Below are 22,263 nucleotides of genomic sequence, written 5' to 3'. Positions count from 1 at the left end.
GTGGCTAGATTGATAAAGGGGGGGTGGGGCTGAGGAGATGGCCATGACTGTGCAAAAAGCTGAGAGAGCTAGACTAGACACAGCAGAGAAGAATTAATGGCCGATACAGACCACTGGATTCACCGTAGAGTGGCTGTTATAGGAGGCGGGCTCCTTGGAATAAGAATTGCAGGTATACAACAAAAATTGTGATTGTTTCTGTCTTATTGGACTCGTCAGCATAGTGTAACAGAACACTGTGTTAATTAGTTTCTTGCCTTTTATTTAGAATTGAAGGTACTGTTCACAATTGAAGTAGAGCTAGCTATCAATTGAAATTGTAGCACTTATAACAAAATTAGGAGAGTATAGGCTCAAACACAGATAAACGTAGTGTTCTGTAACCATGGACAATCAGTTCACAATGCACAATGCTCTCGTACTCAATACAGGAGAGCTGGCTCTGCAAGGCTGCACTGTGCACATCTACGACCACAATCCACTCACCATTCAAACAATCCACTCCATTATTGAAGCTCATTTCCAGGAGCTCCGAGACAACAACCTGCTGCCCACACACCTCAACATCAAGGTGGGTGGGTGTGTCTGGAGTATCTGGGTACTATGATGTATAGTGCCAACCTTTAATTCGCAGTTTGAACTGAACCTCAAAAATTATTGCCTCAAATCATTGCATACTTCTGGTGCTGTAAGGAGCTATCCATTAATCGGCGAAATATTAGGTCCTCTAAAATTTGGCGTTATACGGTACTCTGGAACATGCTTGCATGTTGGAGTTTGTTTGTTACCCGCAGTAAAGTGTATATAGTTGTAGGCTATGGAGATGTTTCTACTAGATTTATGCAAGTCATCAATGCTTTTAGGGAAACATTATTGAATATATTATGGGGATTGAGTTACTCTGTATAACATGCATTTTATATCATATTTTGTAAGAGTACTCCACTGGTTTGTATGTTACTCTCTCACAGGGGGAAGTAATAGCTGATGGTCTCCTCTCTTCAGCGGTGGCTGATGCTGACATTGTATTAGAGGCAGTCAATGAAAACATCTCAATCAAGAACTCTATATTTAGAGGTATAATTATTGTCTCCATAACATTATGCCTCGGTGCGCATGCGCAAGCAAGGTATACGGTAGTGTGTTGTGTGTGTGTAGACTGCTACAGCTGCTCAAGGATCAATAAAGTGCAAGTAAGAGTTTCTATAGGCTTCTAGTCACGTTTTCTTGGATTTTAATTCGTGGATTTGCAAAATAATGCTTTGTTCTCAAGTTATGCCTAGTTTTGCTTACTTGGAATGCCATTGCAGCCTTTTCAGAAGAATGCGTAGAATAACTTGTCCACAGAGTGTTGCTACTCTACTTAGCTCTGCACTAGAACGCTAGCTATTGGTAGCTGCAAGAGTGAGAAGAGAGCTGCAAGGCTCTGTTGATGCAGCCATCATTTTAGACTGAGACCTTTGGCATATCGTTTTTAACAACAATCATGGTAGATCATTACCCACTCTTTGAGTTTCTCAGTGGATTATGCCTCTGCATGCAAAAATGTTCATCATGTCGATCATTATCCACTCTTCGAGTTTCTCAGTGGATTATGCCTCTGCATGCAAAAAATGTTCATCATGATATAATGTGTGTATATAGAATAGCTAGTACTGTAGTTTTAGCTTTGACACCTCCACCAAAGCATTAGCACCGCGGTCTTTCCCCTTATACTTTTTACTATAGTAATTATACTGAAAGCCGTATTTGCCCTTATTACCTACAAAATTGTCAATAGTGCACAAAACAATGCTCAACCAACCATTTCTATTAGTATGACCTGCTCGTCCTACAGATATTGCCTCCATATGCTCCACCGACACTCTTCTCTGCACCAGCACACTCACACTGCCAATGGAGGACATCTTTGATGGAGTACCACATAGAGAGGTATGCAATAAGTATGCACGGTATATAGCCATTGTCTTCCATGCAACTTTCACTCAGTCAAGATACCTACAAATATAATTGTTAATTTTCGTGTAGAGGACGTTAGGAGTGAGGTTTCTGTTTCCCGTCTACCTAATAGACTCAGTTGAAGTGTCAACATGGGATGCTACAGCTGGCAACACATTGGAGAAAAGTGAGCCACCAATTAAGCTAGCGCAATTAATTTCGTAGACTCAGTTGGGAGACAGCCTGTTTTTCAAGGCCTAAAAACCGACAATTTAGATAAAGATTTTAGAGTCTCTGACATGGGCTCCTTGACAGTACAGAACAGGGTCCAGCTGCAGTCTGAGCTTCTGTTTGTAGGGGCATACCCTCAAAGAAACGTTCAACGATATTAACGTTCTCTAGAGCTCAGCATCAGGTAATATTCGCAAATTCAACCAAGCCACAAACATTTCAACCGCAAAAATAATACAAGTCCGCTAAATTATCCTCGAAAATAATTATACACGAAATTCACAATTCGTGAACAATTATACCCTCGAAAATTATATGGCATTCCGTATACGTAGTGATCCTTTAGTGCATGTCCGGCATACACAGATATTAACCAGCACTCACCTTAGGTATATAGATGATGATGGGGGGAAGGTAAACAGATCTGTTACTCATGCTTGTACCTTATTGATGTTGGTGTGCTCAGTTATTCTAATTTGACTCACCTATTACCTCCATACAGTTGGAGCTTTCCTGAAGGCAATTAAGAAGAAAACATTCCAGCGGGAGTTTGGTGAATATCCAAGAAAACTGAACAAGGAAGAAGCTTTGGAAAATCAAAAACAGTTTTTTTGTCACAAAAAACCCATTTAATAGACAACTGCATTTAATAGACAACTGTTCTATAAATTATGTGAAAAATACTTACATTGTGTATGCACCATTCATTCTTAACTTGCGATAACATTGGTTGAGTACCCCCACGTCACTGACACAACATCTCCACTGTCCCATTAGGGTACATAAACAGTTGTCATCGACAACACATGCATGGTGAAGTATAATTATTACTAAACATCAAAACAAATACATACAAAATGAATATCGGTATATACAAAAATAGAAACAAACCATTATGATGTACGTATACAAAAATAGAAACAAACCATTATGATGTACATATACAAAAATAGAAACAAACCATTATGATGTACGTAGCTATATGATACTTTAGGCGAGTACAAAGGCAGCTAAACATATTGAAACACTAATAGGCAGCTAAACATTGAAACACTAATAGGCAGCTAAACATTGAAACACTAATAGGCAGCTAAACATTGAAACACTAATAGGCAGCTAAACATTGAAACACAGGCAACTTACAATAGTAAATAATAGAAACAAAATACAAAGAGAGGCACACACATGAATTCAAAAGTGAAACTGAGTATCAGTCAATAGAATCACTTCAGTACATGAAAGGCATTAAATAGCAACTGCATGAGGCAATTATGGACTAGAGATATCTATCTGTATGACAGCTAGGGAAAAGTACAGAGTACAGTATAACAATGTGACTGATTAATGCTATAATTATAAGTTAGCTTGGTGACTTTAGGGGTGTGTACTTGGTCCAAAAAAACAAGTGTAAACTAGAACTGACCTGTAAAAAAAAAAAACCTTGATGTAAAACACATAATTATACTGATTATTCAATTGGAGTACAAGTAACAGTACTGAGCCTTTAAATAACGGGCTAAATATTAGAGGCCCTTCTGCGGAGTATCCACTTTTGCTTATTAAAGTATACGGCAATGTTGTTACAGTCTTACTTTTAAACGAAGAATCAGATGTGGGTGTGATTATTGGAGCTGAGTTGATGTGACAGCTGCAGGTATAACTCGTACACTGCCTCATAGCAATGCTTCTTTTCAACAGCTAGTAGTGCAGTTTTTTCCTCAAGAGGTGGGATGAGCCCGAGATAAAAATGTAAGAGCTCTGGATTTTTTGCTGAATTTTCGTCGATAACTTTTTGCAATGCTTTGTATGCAACTGTTACAGCCATTACTTGATCGATGTCATTACATAGCCACAGCTGACTAGCCAAGTGCTGAGGAAGGTACAAGAAGAGTGGCTCTTCACTGGCTTTGTCACTTTTAGTGTAAGTAGAATGAAGAACAACTGGCTGGGGATACCTTAATATCAACTTTGCCTCCATTAGTCGCTCGTGCAAGATACCACCCAAGTGTGAGTGACCTGATGACTGAGCTATCAGGGAGGACATGGTAGTGACCAAAGGAATTGGAATTGGTATACAACCAAAAATGGACAGGGCTTGAAGCAGCAACATTTCTCCTGGAGTGGATACGCAACGTTGGATTAAGGCTCCGATCGAGTCCCAAGAGTCGTACTCACTCTCTGACTCCCACACATCTGTGTGATTCGGCGAGACACTGGCGACGTTTGGAACAAGGCGTGTGAATGCATCTGAAATTTCCCTCACTTGAAAACATGTGTCCTCGACTCCTTGAAGAGAACTTGCCAATGGAGGAGATTTATGGATAACTTTCCGAGATTTTGAAAGCTGAATGGAATCGGCAAATTGGTTTAGACCTTCAGAAGGTTCGTCAGAATTCTCTTGCACATACTTGAGCAGAACTTGTGCGGCTATGTCAACAATTAGGGGTGAGCCGGATGTAAACTCAGCCAACTTCTCAAAGATTGCTTGATCATTGTTGTTTGCTTTTAGATAGTACTGCTTGGAGATTTCGTACACGATTCGCTGGGTGGAGTCAATTGTTGAGAGTGTTTTCACTTCGTGTATACTGCAACCTCTGATCAAGGCTTTATCAACTTCTTTTACGAAAGAGTCGATGGGATCTGCTGACTTTGACAGAATGATGATGTGAACGTTCGTGTGCTTTAGGAAGCTGATCAGTTTTCCCGAGTTTGGCAGTTCGATTGCATTGTCCAGGACCACCAATGCTTGCTGTGTGTCACTAAGTCGCAGCTTGTTCAGAGGCTTGTCAATTGTCTGCATGCAATACATTTATTAACCCAACTATATATACGTGCATGCAACCTGTAACCATTAAGAGAAAGTAGACTCTATCTATAGACTGTAATACAGTGATATAACGGTGAAGTCAACAAAGCAGGCAAATTTGCGGCGCGCTACCGCGCGTAAAGCCCCCCCCCTAAACGTTTACTCCTGCCTACAATACCATCTGTCACTTCTATTTCAGCCACGTAGTAAGGCTTTGGAATCTCTGCGCTTTCCACATATTAACCTAGACCTACCTACTTCGTCTATAAAAATAATTATATTAAACTCGTCACTTCACAGAACACTTTGTAAGTCACTTCAATCTTCAAAATTCCCTGTACTTATCAACGTATGTCCACGAACTGTATACAAACTTAAGAACTTGTGTTTATATAAGCAATCTGTTTCTAACGATTATGCTATTCAGCGGCATCATATTAGCGATGCTTGTCTGTCAGTCACAACTTGTCGATTAAGCCACCTCCCACTTTTTTTTTTATACCATCACTTCACACAGTGACTTTAAAGCTTGAAATTGGGTGTGGTAACACAGTGATTGTCAATTCACTCACTTTCTCAATGCTTTTCAGACTGGCATCAATGATGTCTGGTGTGCGACAGCTGATCCAGAAAATTCCAGCTGCAAATTTAGCGTGGCAAGAGTGAATGAAGTCAATGGCAATTTCAGATGGCTTCACTCCAGGAGATCCATGAAGAATCTGGTTACATTCAACCAATATTCATAATTAATTTTTAGTACGGTATAATTATTTCGTATTGAGCAAACAGTGACTAAAAAGTTGTAACATTGCTGTGCAAACAGTTGTTTTATCCGTCACAATTAATACTTAGTATACACCACACATGCAAGTTTGTTTGTTGTATTGAAAGCAAACAGTGACTAAACAGTTGACAATAACAATAACATTGCTGTCCAAACAGTTGTTTTATCTATCATAAGTATAATTATACCACACATGCAAGCTTGTTTAGTATACTAGGGTGAGATCTGGCTCATGAACCACTGAAGTAATTAGCCTGAGAGTGATTGGCAATTACGAACCTGAATATCAGTGGGTAGTCTTGGATTATCCACCAACACACTTTCTAGCTTCTTGACTAGCATGAGCCGGGGAAACGGAGAGCTTGGCCTCAGGGTGCTCTCTAACATAGTCGTCACTGGAGACGGCTTCATGTCCAAACGAATGGATCTCCCTGTTAGCTGGTAACCGGACCAATGTATGTACTGTGAGTACTTGGAGAAGCATCTCAAACTGAGGATTGCCTTCTGAAGTGAGAGGGAGCTCTCAAACCCATTTTCAAGGAACCGGTAAAAGAAACGCATGAACACAGCTGCAGATTCGTCAGGCACCCTCCACAGAGCGGTGAGCACAGCTTGTGCACCTGCAGAAAAACAACTTAATTTAGTAGCAGCCTTTAATTACATATACCAGGAGTACATAAAGAGGAGTATCCAACTGTAGCAGTTGTAGTGTAAACCAAGTTAGGGTACGAGTATGTCATACCACGCCACTATCAGACCTCATCTTAAGTGGTGCGTAGGTGTCGTGGTTAAAATAAGATATCAGCACACACACATGTGGTTTGTACCTTCAGCCCACATTTAATTTTATTCATGGCTAACAGTTTACTCAACTACAAGTGTTAGTGACGGGATTTAGTCCAAGATGTAGAATGGAATGTGCGTGGGAATTGGATACTCCTCTTTATGTACTCAATTACATATACCTACTCTAGCATACATTTAATGGTTTACGTATTATACTTATACCGTAAGTACATCATAGTATACATACCTGCCAACAAAAATGCTCTTGCCATCCCTTGCACACCGTCCGCCTTCACGGTACCTCTTGAGGAGTCACAGCTGGAGAGAACGACAAGAGCTGGACTGATGGAGAGCTTCTCCACCTCCTCCGGGTGCAGCAGTACTCCACTGGAGTCAACCCCCTCCCCTTGTCTGGTAGAGGTGAGTGAGGCAAATGCTAGGAAACCCGAGACTGAGCTGCCGTGGGTTGCTATGTGAATCACTTTGGCTCTCATGAATCGCATTACGACAGCACTTTTGGTCGCTTGCTCGTCCAGAATAGGTGGAGTGTTCAGGATATGCCCCACCCACTGAGCCTCTCGTCTTGCATAAGGGAGTTTCCCCAGGGACCATACTTCACCATTAAGGTAAAATTTGGGAATGATAGGATTTCCCACAATGCACATACTTTGTGGATCTGCTGGTAATTCAACCATTGGTTCTGGGAGCTGATTCATTATACCCATTGTCAATAAAGATTGCATGGTTTCAAAATAATAATGATCACCAAGAAAGGTTTCACTGTCTGGATCGTACATGCAAGTAAATGGCAATAGACTGGTGTAAGTATCAGTAATCAAAACAATCTTTTGCATTTTTGCTTTTTTGTTTCCTGGAAGAAGTCGGTCAAGAGTCATTTGAAAGGGCTTACCAATGACCTTGAAGAGTTGAGCAACAGGAGCAGTAGTTTCTTCGTCATAGTCAATGCTGCGATACATCTCATAGCTCTGCTCCACCAAGACCTCTGTAAGGCCGTATCTGATGTGATAATCGAAGCTCTTTCCATCAAACTGGTCATCTGATATGGGAATTTCAAACATCTCGATTGAAATGCTGTCACTGTCTTCAGCTGGAACGAGCACCCAGCCAAACAAACTAGCTCCAGTGTGGGTGAGGTAGAGAACAGGAGACTTTTGTGAGCTCACAATGGAGTACACATGCTCCAGGTTTAGTGGTGAGGTAAGAGCCTTCTCAAGTTGACTTTCTTTTCGTGCAAGCATTATTTCTCCGAGCGTACGAGCTCTGCTTTGCTCAGCAATGAGAAGAGCCTCCCTCCAGTTGCCTATAGCAACCATGCAGTCCTGTAAGCGATGAAAAGTGCGAGAATTTGACTCTGTGAGGGAGACTGAAAGTGAAAGTCCTTTGGCTGATCCTTTGATGTGGTCAAGTTTTGCTTCGTGAGTTTCAGCAACCTTTTGCAAATCTGACATTCCATCTCTGAAGAGTTTGGCAATGCTATCGATCACAATACGAGGACTATGCTTTTGGGGAAGTGTAGTTTGGGATCCGTGAAATCGAAATGTTGGCTCGTTACTTGAGGAAGTTTTCTGTAAAGATTGTTCTAGAGCAAGCATTTTACTCTCTGCCCACTCATATAGTGCACATCCTCTGTTGTGGTGAGCGGTGCTAATCGTAGCCTCATCTTTGGAGAGGCGAAGCACTTCGGTGTAGTGAGGGATAGCTTTTTCAAAACGTTTCCTGACAATATATATGTTCCCGATATTTCCATAAACTCTGGATTGTCCAGCTGGGTCGTTGCCGTAGATAGCCTGACTTAAAGCAAGGTCATAGTGTTCTTCAGCTTTGTCAAGGTCACCCATTGACTGGTAGGCAGTGCCTAGGTTATTATATGCTCTTCCTATAGAATCTGGTTTAGGTTCGTACTTAATAGTGATATCAAGGGCTTTTTGAAGATGAAATAGTGCTTTGTCTTTTTCATTCAGTCCGAGGAAGGCATTTCCAATATTCCCATGAGTCCAACCAACTGACATGTGTTCATTGAGTGTCTCTGCTAGATCAAGGGCATGTTCGTACTCTACCAGTGCTTCTTTGTTCTGACCTAGAGTCTGTTGGAGGTTTCCAAGGCTAGTGTGAGCAGCCAGACGGTCTTTGTCTCTAATGGCTGTCTCAATAGCATTTCTGTACTCTTGAATGGCCTCCATTGATTTGGACAAATTGCGTAAGCAGCTGCCACATTTCGAGTGAATTGTTGATATGGTGGGGGGAACCATCCTGAACAGTCTTGCTACACATTCTCTGTCATACAAATCGGCCGCTCGTTGATAACATTTCGATGCCTCAAGATAGGAGCCTGAAGTATAGTGCAGATCTCCCATGTATACATTACAAACTGCAACGTCTCCTTTTTTGGATGATTGTTGCAAATATTGCAAACTTGATGCCTGGGAGGAAGCCTGTGATCCAGGTTGCATTGAAAATACTCCACTATCCAATTGCCTTTGAGAGTGTGCACGTCTTTCGTCTTCAATGGATTCTAAAGCAAATTTCTCACACTCGTGTAGGTCATCCATTGCTTGTCGTAACTTGCCAACTTTGAAGTAAGCAATTCCCCTGATGAATTTGTGAGCCACAACATCTTCTTGAGCTGGTGTGACACCATTGAGAATCTGTATCATTTTTTGATAGTCGGGAACATGAAGAAGTTTAGTTGCTATGGCAATCCAATCAGGTGATCTCCGTGTAGGAATACTTCTTTGTAGGCTACTATCATTCTCACGAGGAGAGTTCCTTTCACTGGTCCTGGTACTACATAATTGTGGAATAGAAGCTGCAGTGACAGTATTCAACAAAGAGGCCTTTCGTTCACCATCTACTTGTACTCTCAACGACCTTCCTTTTTGACCTTTACTTTTAACCGGAGATTCTGCCGCCATAGCAGGTGGTACATGTGGTGAACTCACACTCGGATTTTTTGCAGCAGCCAATGTAGGAAGTCTCATAGAGTTGGTACGTACAGTTGTGGCTGAGATGTATCTAGAAAGTTGTTCTTGTGATGATGTTTCAGAGGTGGTTGTTTGGTCTACTAATCCAATGTTGGACTGACTAAGTTTCTCGTGTGATAGAATACCAACAAAGTTGCTTGTTGGTGTTTTCAATGCCTTGATAGCAAATAAGTTTCGTTGGGAAAATGATTCAAGAACTATGGCAGATTTTGAGTAGTCAGAAGATACTTCAGAGGCTGAAGTAGTAATTACTCTGTGAGCCTGTTTTATTTTCCTAACTCCTCGGCAGGCAGAAGACACTTCTTGTACACGTATATTTTTCCTTCTTCGAGGAACGTGGGTGCCGACTACTGACCCCTTGTGCTTAATCAAAACATTACAGAGTTGACCTCGAGCTGATTGTACTTTCCTCAAATGCGTGTCAGTAGAAGCAGCGGTGTGATGAATGAAAACGCACTTCGCATCCTCTGGAAATGACTTGTCTACTACATCATCAGTAGCTGAATCCAGACTACTGCCTTCTGTTTGGCTGGAGTCTGCTTCCATATAGGCCAGCTCACCAGATGTATTACACCTTAGCTTTACATGGCTGTATCTGGACAGGGTCAAATGTTGCCTCCTTACTTTCTGTGTGTTATAAGACTTCTCTTGTGATATATTAGGCAAGTCATCATCATTCTCAGAATCACTTAGTTCGTGTATTTTGAATCTAGTTTTAATTTTGCTCTTCTTTTCACGACGACTGTAGAATACAAGTAGCTGTCTTCTCCGAGGTACATATCCAATTATCTTTCTTCTGATCTTAGTTTTGTACTCTTCATTACTTTCAACGCCTGATTCATCGCTAGAAGATTCTGGGTCCCTCAATTTTGCAGTTAAAGCATATTCTGGTGCCAATACATCCTGAGGAATTTCCAATAAGGTACTTTTAGCTCTTATCGATTCTTCGTTTTCAACAAGAGGTATTATTATTCCAGTGTTACATGTTTCGTCTGCAAAAGTAGACAACACAATGCTCCCTTCTGCTCTATTAGGCAGTACAAAGCCAGTTTGCAAAATTTGAGGCGTTTGGGCCACAGCGACAGCAACTTTTTCCTGCTGAGAATGAACCTTACTAAGTATTTTGATATCACTGCTGTGCATAATGAAAGAGTAAGAATGCTTGCTGATTTTGTTATTCTCGAGTCGAATTGTTTCATTTTCTTTCACGAGTGGGCAGATAGAGGAACTTTCAAAGGCATTATCAACGGATGATACGTCAGCAGAGTGTAGAGCTAGTCTTTTGTGCATCTGTGCAGTCTGCTTCACCTCAGATACTTTCTCATACTGAAGCTCAGTACGAACAAAATCTGTTCCACGTTCCCCTATTACCGTATCTACACCAAATCTATTGTGTATAAAATTTGAAGCACAGTTACTACCATCATTTTTTGACAAATCGTTTCTAGCCACAGAAAAAGAAGTGTTTGCACTTGCACTACAGGGTTCCAAAGTGACACATTCGTCTTCAGTCTGAACACAATCTTTGTCATGTTCCACTACGGTAGTAACTTTACTAAACTCATTGTTCAAGGAATTTAAAGCACGGTTTCTATTATTTTCATCTGAAAAATCGTTATAAATTTTTGCACATTCACTAACAATTATAGAGGGCCCCAAAGTGACAAGTTTCACCACGGTAGTACCTTTACCAATTGAAGTATGTACAATATTTCTAGCGTCCAACCACATAGAAGTGCTTGCACCGGTGAAAATAGTTCCATTGGTTAGTTCTTGACCATCTTCGGCATCACTTTTGACAGCTTTCTCTGGTTGTTTTATTTCAGAGACTCTTTCCCTGAGTTTTGATGTCTCCTCTGATTCCTTTCTTCCAGATAATGTCGCACACATTGCATTGGTTGTTGAATAAAGCTTACATGTACATATACTTTTCCAGCTTTTCTGTGGTGTGGTATCTGTATTATGATATTGTACCATGTTTTGGATAGATGTTAAATCAGGAGGATCCACACAGTCGATAGTCACAATCTTCCAATTTTCAACTTTTGATGTCAGCATTAGAAGCAAACTGTAGAATTGTTGACATCTTAATAAAACCACAATGCATTATGAAAACAACACTCATTTCATGGATTTCTAAAAATCTGTCAATGTTTACACAGTCTATATATAGCTACCTTACACAAAGCAGTCGATCTTTTTAACAGTAGTTGGCATCAATATTTATACCTCGGTGCACATGTGCAAGCGAGGTATATATGGTGTGTTTGTTTGTGTGCGTGTGTAGACTGCTACATGCAGCTGCTCAAGGACCAATGAAGGAGTTTCTATAGGATTCTAGTCATGTTTTCTTGGATTTTAATTTCGTGAGATTGCAAATAATGCTTGGTTTTTGAGTTATGCCTACTTGGAATGCCATTGCAGCTTTTTCAGAAGAGTGCGTAGAAAAACTTGTCCATGGAGTGTTCCATAGTTAGCTCTACACTAGAACGCTAGCTATTGCCTTTCGGTAGGTGCAATTAAGAGTGAGAAGAGAGCTGCAAGGCTCTGCTGATGGCCCGGGCATTAATTTTAGACTTGGACTTTTGGCTTTTTAAAACAATAATGGTCGATTATTACCCACTCTTGGAGTTTTCTGCATGCAGCAAAATTAAACGCAAAAGAAATGTTCATCATGATATAACGTGTCAAGAGGTCGTACACAACTCCAATATATTGTACACAAAAAAGGCATTCTGTCTGACCTACTGTCACTATTGTAACCGCAACTAGCAGGAAAGGGAATATAAAATTAGCATTATTGTATTATCTTCGTGCATGCACACATTAAAACAAGTTGATTACATATTGCTGATCATGTGAATGAACAATTGTAGACACCTGACTGTACTTTAAATGTTTCTTATTGCACTATGGTTTCTTATGTTTAGATATGAATATAGGTCACATGTCATAATAATATACATGTCACCTTTCCGTCGTATATGAGCTGTGTATCTATCACTGTGTTTAAATGACTTTGAGTTGGTATATAATAGTGGCAGATTCGTGCAGAGAATATAGGAAAGGGGGCTAGAGCACAAGAAAATTATATATAGAACCATAGCGTAGTGTGACACGCCTATCCAGTAGCGTGTCATGCAGTATATAAGAACATACGGTGGACTGTCACTCAGTAGTTGTGTTCTTAAGTTGGTGTTCTCGCTAGTTTAGCGTTTGCTAGTTGGCGAAAAGTTTTGCAGACAACGAGTACAACCAAGATTTGCTGAATGCCCTAAGAATCCACAAACTTTTCGCCCGGCTGGTATGTCACATGAAACTCCTAAAAGAGCACAGCGGAATGTAGCAAAGCCTCCATTCGATACTTTTAAGGAAACCCCTTTCCACAAATCAAGTAAGTCTGACACTAGTGGCGCCAATAGTGTATCGATTGTCAAAGATGGCTCTTTTGGACCGGGAATGACCCCAACAAGAATGGTGTTCTTTATCTTGAAACGATTTCGTCGTGGAAGATTGAGAACAGATATGTAAAGAACCCCAACAGAGTATGTCACATGTTCAAATGGCTGGAACCAGTCTACATTTAAAAGTAGTCCATAGAAATTCGGCTCAGACAGAAAAGGCTTCCCTTTATAATTAGTAAATTCTTTCCACAATTTACCATCATAAATGTCTCTATAATTATTATGTGCGTACTTCAGATCGTCTTTGATTCCTTGTTGACTCACACTCTTGCATAAAGTTTGAATTCAATATGAGCGTCTGTAGACTGGATATGATACTCTTTGAGCAAAAGAAGAGATAAGGATAGTGTCTGCATTTGCCACTAGAGGAAACGATTGTTTTCAATAGAGGTGTATCGCATTTTTCTGACATTGGAAAAGGTTTGAACGAGCACATTTTCACAGACTGTCTATCTAGCATTCACCACATGTGTAGAGTGAAAAACACTGTCTGCAAGCAACGTTTTTGTCAAAATATTCGAAATCGGGTATAAATGTCACTATGTGTCTTTTGAACCTGTAAAAAGATCGAGGAATTGCTTCTGACAGAGCCCCTACTCTTGGAGAAAGAAAAGCCATTGCCTTAAAGATTGCAGAAATGAATCGAAGAAGCCAGTCTATAGCTCTATCTGTGACACGGAATTTTGTCTGAAACACTGCAACAAGAACAACAATCCAGCTCACAAGACGATTTATTTGAGGGTCATCAACAATGAGATCGCCAACCTCTTGAGGTGGGATGACGGTATCGTTTACACAAAGGTCTTCATCCAGGTCGTCATCATTCTCAATCCAATGTTCTATTGGAAAAAACATAATAATTAATAATTATTATAGTTCTAGTCAGTATAATTATACCTTTATCAGAATCCACAATTTCTGTGCATCGGTACGTGGGAAGTGGGTCATCATCAATGGTGTCATCAAATAAATTATCAGACTCAGGAGTATCACCTCGGTTACTAACTTCTTCAATACTACTGAAATCACTACTGTGGTCATTATCCATTAAGTCTTCTGTGTACCACTTCTTAGCATCAATGCAATAGTACAATCTTTCGTGTTCCTTGAATTTCTTGTGACTTAGTTCCTTTCCACAGTGAGGACAGACTGTATACCTGTGCAATGCAACTCTCTTTCTTTCGAGTGAAGCCATCGTAACAAAAGCTTGAGTATGGTCAGTGATATCTATGAGTCTATATATAATTATATCTGTAGCTAGCTAGCTCAGATCCAGATCATATGCAGTGTGCAGGGCATTAATTTGAAAAAAGAGGTGGGGCTGGCTATTAGATCCACGCGCATGCGTAATACTTTCCATGCTAGCTAGGTGCAAGGCAGCTGCAATCTATATCTCTGCACTCAAACTCTGCAATGGGTACCGATTCCGAAGCTTGTTTAAGTCCTGCGCTCTTCTCTTCGGACCTTGAGGATTCAGATGTTATCCCACTTGTTGATGCTACACCATCTCAGAAGGATACAGGTGGCTTAGATAATCCTGTGCATCGCAGAAGGTTATTCAGTGAAACCAATGAAAATCTGCCTTTGAATAAAGGAACCAGTAGCTGTACATCCAATAAGAAGCATAAAAGCGACCCCACGCAACAGAAGATAAATAATGAAAGCAAATTCTACCATTGAAGATTTTAGCAAAAGCTTCTCAGGTAGATTGGATGCCGTTGAGAAGAGGCTAGAGGCCGTTGAGCGGAGAGAACTTAATACCCCAGTGACCAGTACAGATACAGGCAGCTCTGGTGAGAAATTGCAAAGGAAGGTTCCCACACGGGTTAGGGTGAGTTATCTTATGTGTATACGTTTAGAATTTTATATATCCGGTTTTTGATGTCATGGATACTAGCTAGCATTATTGTGATTATAGTTGCTGTACATGTCTATAGCATGAGCTACGAGAAGTATAGAAGGCTCTGTTGGATGATGAATCGAGAGAATTCTCTGGATTTGATACAAAGTAAGAAGTTCCCTTTCCCTTCTGTTAGTTACTCATGATTATTATGATAGAAAACGCTTCACTGACCCTGTGAATCAAAATATTTTGCGAAAACTGGTGTCAGAAATGAGGGCAATTAATTCACATGTGGCTGCTATAACAGTAAGAGGTGAGTTGAGAAGATTTGGTCACATCAGTTACTTGTAAATCCCTCCTTGTAAGTGTGTGTATGTGCGTGCGTGTACTATATCCTTGGGGCACACACTACATATACCTTGTAATTAACCACTGACATCATTATATTTATGCTTCACTGCATGTAGATGCTGCAAGACGTTTTTATCAAACTAAAGTGGAAGAAGCTAACTTAAAGGATAATGGAAAGTATGAGACTAAGCTCATACAACAACGTCGGCAAAATCGCATTAAAAGAGTGAGTGGTTTATTACCTGTGATTAATCTCATTATTTTCATAATCCAGAAACGTGATACTCGAATGGCTGCCTTTTTGAAGACAATTTCAATTCCCATGGAGCAAAAAGAGATCTGGAAAGGCGTACTGGTGAAGGAGTTTATGTCGAGTGAAGAGAGTGGAACTGAAAGTGTCGAGGGAGCTACTCTTCATGTGATGGTTGTAAAGCCTCTACCATGGAGGGGGGGCTAAGGCCTCGCGTTTTCTGCTCAAGTTAGACGATAAGGCCAAGAGGAAAAAGTCAAAGCAGTCGATGAAGCAGACGCTACCCAGAGTGATTGGAGAAAATTCAACTAGACCGAAGCCACCCCTTTTTGCTGATAATTTCTGGGGGTTTGGTGCTGAATAGACAATTGAACAAAACATGCTGCTGGCATTGTGAACATAATAGTCATTGTGAATAACGATTTGTCATTGTGATTGATCATGCGTTGATATCAAAGTGGATTATTATATATATTCTGCCAAAATAATATTTAGGAATTGCTATAAACATGGAATTTAGGGTAAATTTTGTGCCTGAATCCTATACTGTAGCTTTAAGTTCTGCATAGGAAACTTAATATTAAACATCATGCATCCAATAAAGTTTCCAGAAAAGAAAACGTGCTCTTTCCTTATGTTTCTGATGTGCATTATTTTTCAAGTTTCCTTTGAGTATACTTCTTCATGAATCCTGTTGGAGATTTGAAATTAATTAAGTGTTTTCATGGAATATCAGGCAAAGGAAACTCAAAATTTTTTCCTGTGTGAAGTAAGAAGAATTGTTATTGTTTCTTTTATAACTATAGTGAACCTGTAGAGTATTCACTGTGCAACTTGATACAGATCTTCATTAGTCAAATTACTTGCTCTTTTGTTTATTGATACTGAGCTGCTCTCACATTGTCATAGAGTAATATTTTTCTTTCAGTAACTTCATATGCAAGACATGAAATACAAACAACTTGTAGGTCTTGTTGCCTATAAATTATTATCTATAATGTTAGGTTCATGTTATAGTGTAGTGCTATGTATACAGCTTACATCTTGCTACACTTACACTGCTTGGCAGATACTTTAATCCATTTAACCCGAGGCCATGCTGCGGCCAGCTGGTTTTAGTAGGCCGTTGGTCTGTTTGTGATATCTGAGTCTACTCATTTGGCAGCATGGATAGCCTTCACACAACATGTTAATAGTTTTAATAGTGACAGCATTTGATTTGTTGTCGAATAAAAGCGAGCAAAAGCTGAACTTACCATAGGTCAAAGGTCGCCAACTAGCCAAGCTCAACTAGCGTTCACCGACTATATATAGCGAAGCTCAAGTAACACCAACTAGCGAAGACTCAAGTAGAGAACACCAAGTTGAGAACACAAGCAACTACTGCATGAGTGACCTTCAGGGCCACCAGGGACATCTAGTTATTAGCATCCATGAGGACTATATAAACACCGTGTAACTGGGGAATTTAGTGGGTGTTTTAATTCGGCAATTTGGCGGATTTTACCGAAGAACGCCAAATTTAAAACTGTCAAACTAGTTTTCTGGTAGCCGGACACAACGTCATTGCAGCAATAGTCACGCCTGAGACACCAATTAAAAACCAGCTAAGTTATAGTTATTGACTAGTCAACCAGTCAACAACTGGTTTATTTACTGCAAAAACAGCAAAACAGTCATTTGAACATCAATGGAGACAGTCAAACTTGCTCTCACAGCCACTTGTGCCTCAGAATATGCAGTTAGAACAGTTACAGCTGTCAAGTATGAGAGCTAGCTACTTCTCCAAACAGCTAGGTTCTACTGGAAGCTATAAACTTTGACCAGACCCGCCCACCACCAATATTCAGCAGCTGCCGTTTTCAATTTGCATTGCACAAGTCTACCAACACTGCTCTACCTCTGAGCCATAGCTTGACTAGAAACACAGAGCAAGGATTGAACTGCAGTGACGGTGTTTCAGGCTCATGAACATGTAATAAGTAGCTTAGACTGCTAGCTAGCTCAGGTCAATATGACAATAGCACAAAACATAGTCTACAAACCTTTTTGCGTGCTGTATTGCTATTTTACTGTGTACAAATTGTCAAGATGATTCAAAAGTTGAATAGTGCTTGTAGGAAGTAAAAATATGAGCCATATTCCATACTTCCCTGGGGAAAGTAAAATATGGCTCATATTCACTGGAAATCACCTAGGATACGGAGTGAATCAGTAAATAATATTATGTTTAAATGTCTCATCCGCCAAATTTTCCAGTTATAGACTATATAAAACTACCTATTCTCGTAATTTAGGGAGTCTCATCTTTAGCAATCGTAGAGCTGCTGCTCTCGAACAGCTAGTGGACTAAGCAGAGATAAAGGAATGTAAGGCAGTAACTTACATGAGCATTTCACATTGCTTTCCTCTGGGTTTGTACACAACCATCCTTGATGGGCATTATTTCCCGGCACAACACTCGCGAAATTAACACTTTTATTTAGCTCTTGAGACCTTAGAATTGCGTATAATAAGGCTACACGTGTCCTGTGCTTTATTTAAAGTGGGGTCCAAGCATGCAAGAATTACTGTGCTGCTCTAGAGCTTGAAAATTATAGGTCTGTGCCCCCTTTTAAGAAGCACTGCCGTAGCCATATGATGTTTTGCCTACAGATCCTGATTTGTGTCTATGTTGACGAACAGGGCTGCCGACATTGTACATTTAATTAACTAAAATGCTAAAATGAAAGACGTGAAAGTGTTATATTAGTTTGTGCCCCTTTTAAGAAGCACTGCTGTAAGCCTATGATGTTTTACCTACACATATATTGCTTAGTTGTGTCTCTATTGATCGATTAGGCTGCATAAATTCTTGATTTTGATTTCCTTATGTTTTTTTAATTTTTAGCTATAAATGGAGGCTACAAAAGACGAAAAAAGTCTATGATGTAGCACATCATGGATATTTACATTTTTTTTACCGTTGCCAATCCCTTTCCTTCCTTTATCTCTGGACTAACTATAACCTAGGCTAACAATCGACTTCAAACACTCCTTCGACAGTTTATAAATCAAAACAAAAGGTAGATCTACAATTAAGGAATAGCTAGCTAGCTAGCTATATCCTAAGGCCACAATAATAACCAGACTGAAAGGGGGTTCCGTACGTGACATCCTGGATATCTGCCAATGTACTGATGCCTCGGTGGAGATGCCAAAGCTAAAGCTTACACATGTTGAACATTTTTGCACACAAATGTAATAAATTTGCTGCATGCAAACTCAAAGAGGGGTAATGATCGACCATAAATGTTGGTAAAAACGATCGATGCCAAACGTTCAAGTCTAAAATTAATGGCTGGCATCAGCAGAGCCTTGCAGCTCTCTTCTCACTCTTGCAGCTACCAATAGCTAGCGTTCTAGTGCAGAGCTAACTACTAAGTAGAGTAGCAACACTCGGTAAACAAGTTTGGCTACGTGCTCTTCTGAAAAGGCTGCAAATGGCATTCCAAGTAAGCAAAACTAGGCATAACTCGAGAACGAAGCATTATTTTGCAAATCCACAAATTAAAATCCAAGAAAACATGACTAGAAGCCTATAGAAACTCTTACTTGCACTTCATTGATCCTTGAGCAGCTGTAGCAGTCTACGCACACAGACAGACAGACACACAGACACACACACAAACACACTACCGTATACCTCGCTTGCGCATGCGCACCGAGGCATAATAAAACAGTGCATGCAAGTTAATATATAAAAGACATGCCACTTACCGGCTAGATGTCTATAGGACCGAAATATAGATCCAGTTCACCCAAATAGTAATAATATAGTAGACGTACTATATCCGTCCCTATCGGTGCGGCCCTTAAACTGTTAATCAACCTCTACGCACCAACTTTATAGTATTTTCGGCAGCCGGTGTAATAAGCAGTCTTTTCCTAGGTCCGTTAGACACGCTAGACGTCTAGATACTGAGGAGAAAAATAAAAAGTGCAGTATCATGAACAGCAATGTAATATACGATATCACAGCGCATGCAGTGCACACTTGGCCACAACTAGATCTAGCACTAGCCTAAGTAGAAGGTTGAGATGGACCTGTTGATTTACCAGGTAGCTCTAGCAAAACAGGTTGACCATTAACATCTACAGTTAGTGAGCCTACATACAACCTTAACCGCAAGTTGGCAGGATACTTCCCAGGGATACCCCCCGGCGCCAGGCATGTACATGTACACAATGTAAAAGGCCTCTGTGTGGCCAGGAGTGTATTCATGCACTCCTGGTAAGGCTTATAACAGGAGGCGGGACATGTGCCATCAGTCACATGGCAATGGAATGTGTGGCACAATGTTTAGGCTCTTAACCTTTACTGAGTGTACATATACTTAAGGCCTGGGAACAAGGCTAGGCCCACTATCATAGTGGGCCTAGCCTCGTTCCCAGGCCTTACTTTTTCTTGCTGTTGTCATTGTTCATCCATAAATAGAAGGTAGCAAAAAAAGAATAGACAAAGTGAGGCAGCAAAGAAAGAAATGGGCGTACAGTTAAGAAGAAGTAAGGCCTTGTTTGGGATCCACAAGATGTGTAGCCCACAATCGTGACATAGGTATTCTCCCACGCATTCAGACTCTACGGTATAGCGCTAAATTTTCGAGGCACTTATATTTCGTGGATTGGCCTCGCGGAATGACTGCTTACCGGAAGCCACGCCTTTAAATCTTTGCACGTTATAGCAGATAATTCTAATTAAAGAACAATTTTCGTGGACTTAATTTTTCGTGTAGGATTGCTAACCCACGAAATCCGCAAAAATTTCGTGCTATACGGTATATACTGAGACAACCACCAAGCTGTGCTGCAACGGTCAGATCGGGGAACCAGCGTGGCCAGCTCTGGTGGCAGTAGCTACCTGCTAGATGATTGACTACCTAAGTTATTCTATTAGTTTAGATCTAGCATTTAGAAAGACACAAGAAAGATAGGTGGTGATATAGTCTGATAGAATCTAAACACACAATCTAGACTAGTATATAGATCTAGCTGAGCCAAAGGTATAGCTAGCCATGCAGTGCTTCCAAACTTCCAGTTCCAAGTCCATGTCCAGCTTGCTGCAGGCAAAGTCATACAACTCTACGTGGGCAGTCCAACATCTCTAGCAATGCATATGCTCACGCTCATTTTCACCCTTCTACCACCCTTCTACCCTCACGCGACTTCCTGATACAGGCTCTCCTTTTTCCTAACTCTATGTCTATTAAAACTTTTGAGACCGGAGTTTTAGTAGTCACTATACATAGGATCACAGCAAAGATCTACACATGGACAGATTAGCATAGCAGGTCCTAGAATAGCTCCTATGAAGAGGAACACACTAAGAAATTTCCAGACCATCACCAACCGACACAAGAAACACGTACTCCTCAATCATGAACTCACTGCGCATTCATCTGGAACGACCGGTTTCAAGTGCTGTTTCGTTCATCCAATCTTATCAGTGTTAAACGTTGTTTTACATGTTGACTAAAAGGGAAGTGGTCTTGTATACCGTATAGCGGGTATATATATTCGTGGTTTTCGCAGATTAGGCATGTACCGCAAACATTTATAACCGCAAATTTAATATCGCATGCAATGCATGCTGCAAAAAAGGCACTATTCCACGAAAAATAAATCCGCAAAAACCTTTCTAAAGGCAGTTCCGCGAAAGTTTATACCCTCGAAATATACCCGCTATACGGTAGGCAGTTTCCTCACTACAACTCTTCTCTAGGGGCAATAAACTCGTAGGTTTATGTGTAAATCAAAAGTTTGGGTCTTCTTAGCCTCACAAGGCTAGGTTCTTAGTGTTTTCTTGGCCTTATACATTGCTAGTTTCTTCGTATTTTATTAGCTTCGTTCTTTGTATTTTCTTAGTCTAGGTTCTTTGTATATTTTTAACCTCACAAGGCTAGGTTCTTAGTGTTTTCTTGGCCTCACATTGTTAGTTTCTTATTAGCCTCGTTCTTTGTACTTTCTTAGCCTCACAAGGCTAGGTTATTAGTATCTTCTTGGCCTCACATTGCTAGGTTCTTTGTATCTTCTTAGCCTCGGTTCTATCTTATTAGCCTCACAAGGCTATAGGTTCTTTGTATCCGGCTTAATCGTCTTACAAGGCTGTATTCTTAGCCTCAAATGGCTATAGGTTCCTTGGGCTATTCTTTGTATTTTATTGGCCTCACATCGCTAGATTCTTTATCTCACAAGGCTAGGTTCTTTGTATCTTCGGCTTAGCCTCCACATGGCTCTGGTTTATATGGCACGAGGCATCACTTTCATTGCGCATGCGCATTCCATGAGTTAACTAGTCGCTATCTTTATGCACGCAATATTATTGCACTGCGTTTATTCTGGTACTGTACTGGGGACATGTGATCCAGGAGCAGCAGTGGGCTATGATGACCATATATATATGGAATTCTAAATGTTGACTCTGGGACAATAATTCACTATAATTATAGCTTATTATTCTAGCTTGGTATGCATCAGCACTGACACATTTGGCTAGCTAGATCTATAACATACACACGCATGGATATGGATAATGATTACATGGACTTACATTGATTTACCAGATGAATTGTCCCAGGCCCACAGTCAGAACATTTTTCTTTCACGTAGCAGCCCTGTTTACACGCAAAGTAATGCGCATTGTAATCCAGATTAGATAATGCGCATTAGTGCGTTTACACAGCCACGAAGCCAGTTGTGGTTTTATGCTGTGTAAACAGTCTGAACCGGATTAGTAACCTCTTGCAAAGTGCTTCAATTGGAAAAGAAG

General features: G+C 40.4%; 2 protein-coding genes across 2 annotated transcripts; one reads left to right on the top strand and one right to left on the bottom strand.

The window, feature by feature from the left end:
• Nucleotides 1-33: 33 nt before the first annotated feature.
• LOC135348383 (uncharacterized) lies at nucleotides 34-2,831 on the top strand. Its single transcript, XM_064546567.1, has 6 exons — nucleotides 34-172; nucleotides 432-571; nucleotides 972-1,077; nucleotides 1,838-1,932; nucleotides 2,029-2,125; nucleotides 2,672-2,831. Exons 1-6 carry the CDS (start codon nucleotides 97-99, stop codon nucleotides 2,800-2,802), a joined length of 645 nt encoding a protein of 214 aa, XP_064402637.1. The 5' UTR covers nucleotides 34-96; the 3' UTR covers nucleotides 2,803-2,831.
• A 162-nt stretch (nucleotides 2,832-2,993) lies between these two features.
• LOC135348378 (uncharacterized) lies at nucleotides 2,994-22,078 on the bottom strand. The gene is made up of 7 exons (XM_064546563.1): nucleotides 22,045-22,078; nucleotides 19,215-19,415; nucleotides 6,793-11,615; nucleotides 6,039-6,379; nucleotides 5,548-5,694; nucleotides 3,762-4,963; nucleotides 2,994-3,592 (listed from the first exon to the last, which is right to left on the bottom strand). Exons 3-6 carry the CDS (start codon nucleotides 11,603-11,605, stop codon nucleotides 3,776-3,778), a joined length of 6,489 nt encoding a protein of 2,162 aa, XP_064402633.1. The 5' UTR covers nucleotides 11,606-11,615; nucleotides 19,215-19,415; nucleotides 22,045-22,078; the 3' UTR covers nucleotides 2,994-3,592; nucleotides 3,762-3,775.
• Nucleotides 22,079-22,263: the final 185 nt, after the last annotated feature.

Source organism: Halichondria panicea, chromosome 15, assembly GCF_963675165.1.
Source record: "Halichondria panicea chromosome 15, odHalPani1.1, whole genome shotgun sequence".
NCBI lineage: Eukaryota > Metazoa > Porifera > Demospongiae > Suberitida > Halichondriidae > Halichondria > Halichondria panicea.
The sequence above is the reverse complement of the archived record's forward strand: the minus strand, read 5'-3'. Positions and strand labels throughout refer to the sequence as shown.

What these genes read in the sequence shown, in the direction of transcription:
- LOC135348383 (XM_064546567.1), top strand. Translation starts at nt 97, where the DNA reads ATGGCCGATACAGACCACTGGATTCACCGTAGAGTGGCTGTTATAGGA. An exon ending in CCTTGGAATAAGAATTGCAG is followed by an intron (nt 173 to 431) that starts GTATACAACAAA and finishes TACTCAATACAG; the next exon opens with GAGAGCTGGCTCTGCAAGGC. An exon ending in CCACACACCTCAACATCAAG is followed by an intron (nt 572 to 971) that starts GTGGGTGGGTGT and finishes ACTCTCTCACAG; the next exon opens with GGGGAAGTAATAGCTGATGG.
- LOC135348378 (XM_064546563.1), bottom strand. Translation starts at nt 11,605, where the DNA reads ATGCTGACATCAAAAGTTGAAAATTGGAAGATTGTGACTATCGACTGT. An exon ending in AAGAGCATTTTTGTTGGCAG is followed by an intron (nt 6,380 to 6,792) that starts GTATGTATACTA and finishes GTTTTTCTGCAG; the next exon opens with GTGCACAAGCTGTGCTCACC. An exon ending in GTCTGAAAAGCATTGAGAAA is followed by an intron (nt 4,964 to 5,547) that starts GTGAGTGAATTG and finishes TATTGCATGCAG; the next exon opens with ACAATTGACAAGCCTCTGAA.